The sequence below is a fragment of the Pterocles gutturalis genome, unplaced genomic scaffold, assembly GCF_000699245.1.
Source record: "Pterocles gutturalis isolate BGI_N339 unplaced genomic scaffold, ASM69924v1 scaffold23212, whole genome shotgun sequence".
NCBI lineage: Eukaryota > Metazoa > Chordata > Aves > Pterocliformes > Pteroclidae > Pterocles > Pterocles gutturalis.
In genome coordinates this window covers 9,569-16,123 of record NW_010110814.1, presented here as the reverse complement: position 1 = coordinate 16,123, position 6,555 = coordinate 9,569, and the positions used below count along the sequence as shown (strand labels likewise).

General features: G+C 45.8%; 1 protein-coding gene across 1 annotated transcript in view; it reads right to left on the bottom strand.

Annotated features, from left to right (window-relative positions):
- Positions 1 to 374: 374 nt before the first annotated feature.
- Positions 375 to 6,555, bottom strand: part of LOC104461824 (ribonucleoside-diphosphate reductase subunit M2 B) — a 12,217-nt gene continuing 6,036 nt past the window's right edge. Inside the window, exons 6-9 of the mRNA XM_010073548.1 lie at positions 5,573 to 5,706; positions 2,386 to 2,490; positions 1,172 to 1,285; positions 375 to 696 (exon numbers count right to left, since the gene is read on the bottom strand). Of these exons, the coding sequence (XP_010071850.1) occupies positions 544 to 696; positions 1,172 to 1,285; positions 2,386 to 2,490; positions 5,573 to 5,706 (506 nt within the window). The 3' untranslated portion in view covers positions 375 to 543. The remainder of the gene's footprint in view (positions 697 to 1,171; positions 1,286 to 2,385; positions 2,491 to 5,572; positions 5,707 to 6,555) is intronic.

The window sequence follows — 6,555 nt, the reverse complement described above, 5'->3', positions numbered from 1 at the left end:
GTTTCCTAAGATTTTATAGTTCATAGCTTATTAATGTCTTCCCATGTTCACTTATTACTCTATCTGCAGCAGGACGAAAAGGGAAGAGCTCTTATTCTAGACCAAATCTATCACCATGAAAATAGAAAACATGAAAATAATTTATAGCAAGACATATACATACAGTGATACCTCATCTGGTTTTCACATTAAAATACCATAACATGAGGTAAATACGCAGTTTGCTTTCTTAAAACACTACCAAAGTCTTAAAAAAGTTGTAGTACCCAGGTCACTTTTAAAGACAGCAATCACAGCAGATGAGTCAAGGGAATCTTAAAAGGCCATCCTTTTAAAAAGCCATATAAATCTTTTAAAAAGGATCTTCATTTTTGTTTATTTAAATGACACAGAAAGAAATATATTTACTCCTCAGACAAACAACATGGAAACCCAGGAAAAAAATCCCAGCAGACTCCAGTTCCAAGAGAGAAAATGAAGACAACTTCATAGCAGAAAGTGAAATGGGGAGAAAGAAACAGTCACCGTTCATTTGCCAGGTTATCAAAAATCTGCATCCAGAGTGAAGACATTGTCCATTGTTTCTGCCATAACAGCAAAACGTTGATATTCCGAAACCCGCTTCTCAAAGAAATTTGTTTTTCCTTCCAGAGAAATATTCTCCATGAAATCAAAAGGGTTTTCTGCATGAAAGACCTGGGGAAGGGAAACACTGTTACACCGGTGATTCCAACAGCTTTCAAAAACTCTAACAAACAGAACAGTCAAAACCTTTCTAACTAGATCATCCCGTGCTGTAATACGCTGTAGAATCTACGGACACCGATCTAAGCAAATTCAGTACTGTCCCTCCCCAGGGGTTTGGTCCATGGTGAAGTTCACCCGCCCAAGGTGCTTATTATCCCTTGAGGACTGCAGCACTTGAGCACAGCAAAAGTTTCCCATTACAAACCTGCAGAGCAGCTGAAGGGAAACAATGGCCTAAATTGTTCTTGCTCTTTCAAACAGTGAAGCGTATATATTAACGCTGTGGTTTCGGCTGTCACTCACAGAAAGTGCAAGCACTAAATCTGACCTGCTCCCAGGCACATTAAGAGAGCGCTTTGTGCTGATGGCTTTCCTGGGCTGTCTTGGCAGGCCAGCATTTTGGGCAATCGCATCTCTTTCTTACCTTTGAGAACCCAAGCTCCATTAGTAACCGGTCTGCGACAAATTCAATATATTGTTTCATCAAAGTGCAATTCATTCCAATCAGACCTACAGGTAACGCCTCTGTCAGAAACTCCTAGAAGTTAAAATACAGACGACATTTAGAGAAATAAAATTCAAGAAGGGAAAAGGAGAGAAGACACCTGTGTTTCACAGTAACACAATCTGTGATGTTCCAGGCTTCCCAGGCAGTTGCCTGAATAAATAACTTGCATCACTAAATTCAACAAGTGTCTTCTGCTTCCAGTAGTTGTTTGTATCTCCCTTTATTTTTAGCATGTTTTTCTGGAAAAGGCACAAGAATTTTTATTACTGCCCCTCTCATCTGCCTTTCCCCATCCCTCCGTAAGATCCCAAGCTTCAGTGCAACCCTGAGCTCCAAGCTCAATAAAACCTACAGACCATACTAGCGGGAGCAGGAATAGATCCATAAATCTCCAGTTTTCCTCGGCTTATGGCCATTACAGAACGACAGATCGGAGAGGACAGTGATATATGTGAGCGCTGAACCCAGCCATACACATATTTAGGCACCAATGCAATAGTTGCCAGTGTTGTGAGACAAAGCTGGGGCATTTGTCATCATCACAGTAGGTAGATAACAACAGAAAAGAAAGAGTAAACTACAATCCTGCCAAACAGTCAGCAGTGCAGAAACTTGTAGCTGTAGACAGGCAGCACTTCATGTGAAAGAACCTGACAGCAACCTCTGAAAATGTCAGAACCCAGCACAGTCCACGTGGCCAGAACAGACCCTGTCTTCTCCCGAGGACAAGCAGGGATGTGCATACAGCAGGGAGAGGCAAAGATCCTGAAAGGACAGGGGTAAACCAATGCTCCTCTAAGAGACAGTTGCAGTCGGGCTAGATGATTGTTCTAGGTCCCTTACAACTGGAACTATTTTATTCTATACTAAATAAGTCAGGCTTTCCTCCTTTATGTCGTTAAGGACGAAACCAGCTGCCAGCTTCAGCTTCTCCCAGCTGCTTGACAACTGAATCAGAAAGTCTCTGACTCTCATTGTCACCATTAAGGAAGGGGGAAAGGATGGTACAATGCACTGGGGATCCAAGCCTGAGCTAAGTATCAAATATGGAATCCCAAAAGTTCATTTGTTTATTTTTGCACATAAGACCGGACCCGCGCTGCCCACGATGCCGTCGCAGCCAGGCTTACCTGCTCTATTTCAACAGCATTAACGATGATCTCACGGACCCGCTCTTCTGACGGTCTGTTCACTAAATAATGGAACATTAGACAAGCAAAATCACAGTGTAGACCCTGAAATAACAGACAACAATGAAAAAAAGTCAGTTGCTCCCTCCTCCAGCAGCCTCATTCAGGTTGAAGCTCCCTAGCCTCCTGCTTCTTGGACAGTCTTAACGTCACCACGTGTAGCGGGCACTTTTAGTTTACAACCCAGTTAGTAACATCTGAAATACAACACATGCCACCTATGCCAAAATAACACCCAGTATATATGCTGCTTGGGTAAATATTTTTGAGAGCTGCTCTACTGTGAGGAATCCTACACAGAGCCCTTCTGGGTCCCTGCCTCCTGTCAGAGATGCTTTTGCAGAAAGACTTCTACATCAAGACCTGCCAAACTACCTGCCAGTCAATGCAGACTGTTTACCTGCTCTCCACTTCGAGATACCTGTACAGAAATACTCGTTTTCAGTTATTTTAGCAGCATTTCTTCCCTTGCTTCTCCTCACAGGACTGTCAGAAAGGAAGATTCAGATTAGAGTCACAAACCCAAGACTATCAAGTCATCTCTCCACACAACGTGCAGTCACTGTGAGGAAGCTGCTACCACAACGTTCACAGGTTTGTAACGCTCCAGGCTACCATGCCCCAACTCAACCCACCGTCACATTTCGCTCAGCTATCCTGCACAGAGCCCAGCAAATTGTGTTCATTCCCAAGATTTCCGGAAAAGCCTCTGGTCAGGATACCAGCCCACTGCTCCAAGAGGTGCCTCAGTTTCCGCTCGAGCTTGCCTGGCTACAGCCTGAGCCTCTGGCTTCAGCCATACCCACCGCTGCTAGAATAAAGAAGCACTGTGCTACCATCTCTCCTCTCAACAGCAAGGTGGTGATTACACCCTATAAGCACCATGAGGGCACATCCAGAGTGAAAAATCAGTCAGAAGGATTTTGCAGACTATGGGCTATGAGATAATCCAGTGCTACTGTTAACAGGGGTCAAAACAAAACCAAGAAGCCAAAACTTTTCAGAAAGACTACAACATCCTTGTGCTTCAGGTCATGAAACAGCCCTGAAACAACATAATTCAAGAAACTGTCCCCCTTTAGGGACAGCATTGGCTGCCTGCTGCAGGGCTTCCCATGGTCTTGTCCAGGGCAACATCCCCAGCAGGATGCAGGACGTGCCTGGCATCCCACCCGACCTGGTGTGCTCTGCTGACCGGAGCTCCCAGCAGCTTCGCACCTTTAGAGTCAGAGAAGCACCAGGTCAAAGAGCAGCCTGGGAACAGAGCCTGCAGCTCAAAAAAACCATATTGAGCATTAACCATTTATCTGTTCAGGTGCATCAGAAAACAGCTCATGTAGTTTTCCACTATAGATTCTTTTTACTGCCATTGCTTTTGTAACAGCGTTTCCTGGGTTTCGATGCAGGTGCTGTGTGCACCAAGCTTTACCCTTCGTAACAGCTCTGCAGGTGGAACGTTGCTGGTGGAGCTTAAGAAAAGTTCGGTCTTTTGGTGCCCAACTCTGCTGTACAGAGGAACTTGCATCTCATTCACCTGCAAGTGATCTTTCTAACAAACAAACACTTCCTCGCTCGAATGGATCAGTTCATGGTGACTTACAGAAAGAGAAGATACCAGGAAGGTCAAGGCTGAAGAACTGTTTGGTTTTGCTTACTGATCATATCACTTTCTTCAAAAGCATCTTTTAAATTCAAGGCATCTTGTAAGATGCTTCCTTTCAAATCAGTTTATCTAATCCATGGAAATTACATCCATTATGATAAAGCTCTGTCTTCTTGTAGACCAACTCTGGTAAGTTCAAGCCACTAGCATGTTTCTACTGCATACAGAACTGGTCTTTCCACTTTTTCAGGGCATGCAGCACCCTAAGTTGTGCAGTGCCTTAAAGACAAGGCCCAACCACAAGCAACCGCTACCGTCTGGCAGGCAGCAGGGCAGGAAGCAGTGAAAAAGAAAGCGCACTTGTCAGCATGTGGCTTGCCACATCCGAAGTGATGACAAGCAGTCCCTCAGACACATAACATCTTCAGCCCTCCCCTCCAACACAGACCTGTAGCTGGCCCCTCCCAGGAGATCCTATCAGTGTGCAGTAATACAAGAACATGGAGAGGAACGATATCTGCTGCTTCTGCAGAAACCTGCCCCAGCTGGCCAGGCGATGGATGCACAAGGCTGTCTGCAAGCTCTGGGACCCACAACTAGGGGCAGACAGGGAGTGGTACAAGGAGGCCACTTGAAGCTGACTGAAGCAGTCAAGGCAGAGCAAGGCTCAGAGTCATGTCCTAGCTAGGTCCTTGTCCAAGCCAGCCCCCGCTGCAGTTGGGGACCGTGCAATTCTGTCCCAGCCTCTGCCTCCCTTCACAGCACAGGAAAACAAACGTCCCCTTCAATCCAAAAAGCGCACCTTTTTGACCATACTATGCACTGGGGTATTGCTAATATTTATGTTTACTCCCTTTAAAAACAGGTACTTCTGCTGAAGGACATAGCAGCACCTAGGCTTTAAGTTCATTAGTAACTTGCAGCTAAAAGTCTGCTTCTCTCCCTTTTTTACAAATATTCTGGGAATAGCCTGCTCCTCTGCAGGACCCCAAACCTCCTACACGTCAGCACTTACAGCTCCTCCGTCAGGCTGCAGGAGCAGGGTCGGCACTGCTCTGGGGAGAGGCAGTTTCTTCTCTGTGCTGCCTAGGAGGTGACATTAAAGCAGCCCCAGAAGGCTGACTGCAGGAGAAGCTCCAGGAAGCATGGCCTGCAGTTCCCTGGCAGGTAACCAGCACCTCCATCCTACCAGGACAGTGGACCTTCCCCTGAAAACCCTGCTGCTGACACAGGCTAGCAAAGAACCTACTCGGACTTCTAGCATCTCCTTGGCCTCCAGCACTATCAACATTAAAAAGGCTGCGTTGTAGCCAGAAATGCATTCCCTACTCACTGCTAGATTCTCTTTTGCACTGGTTCCTACCCAAACACTGCTTTCTGCTCTCCTCACCCTCCCTCCTAGCCTCCCTGCCACCAGAGGTGGGCAGCTCTGGCAAGCCCGTGGGTTCTTCATGAGTATAATTCTGCCCTTCCCCTAGAAACTCACTTTCTTTCACGGACAGTATGCAGAATATGACACATTACCTCATCTCTGCTAATAAGTTCATTGGAGAAAGTCAGTCCAGGCATCAGGCCCCTCTTCTTCAGCCAAAATATAGCAGCAAAGGAACCCGAAAAGAAGATGCCTTCAACTGCAGCAAAGGCAACCACTCTCTCACCTGTTCAACACAACACATTTTCAGTTAGACACAAAACAGCGAATTGCTTGTCAGCAGGATGCACCGTTTGCATCAGACAGAGCGATGCTGGCGAGGAGCAATCCCCGGTGCAGCACCAGGTGCTGGGTCTGACCACATCTTTCAGCAGATCCGAGGCATACGGGGTCTACACACACAGCAGCACTCAACCACAGGCAACCCCAGAACCAACGAACCCGGGCACTCGCTGAAACTGCCACAAGTCCTAATTGTCCAAAGTGGCCAAGACATTAGTACTCCTGATGCCTTTCTCCTGAAAGGTTGTGTAACTAACAGACAAAACTGAGATAAGAGCTGATCTCCTATAAATTAAACAAAACACCTGACACCTCAACTTCTGCTATTGAGAATCTATAAAAAAACACATGCTTACAAGAGTGGAAGAGCACAGAATATAATTCATCAAGACACAAATAACTATTTATGCTATCCCACCTGTTATCCCCGCTTTCATCCACGGAAAACACAGCATTATTGGTCCCAGTTCTCCCTGTTCTCTACAGGAATGTGTTTCTTCAGACTGCACCACCAGCTGACTGCTTGCTGAAGCCACGTCACTCCGTGTGCTCTATTTTAAACAACTTCACAAGATCCTTGGATATACTCTAACATGAAGAGCTTCTGCATTAAGTGCTGCTGCCTTTTCCCAGTGAGAACTGCATACAATTTTGTTTAAAAAACAAACTCCAAAATAGCCCGATGTCCCACTTCCTCTATGAGATGCAAATGCCATCTGCTGGCTCATCTGAAGAAATTCAAGTCAGGAAAAACTCACAAAGAGCAACATGAACTTTACTTACTTCACAGAAG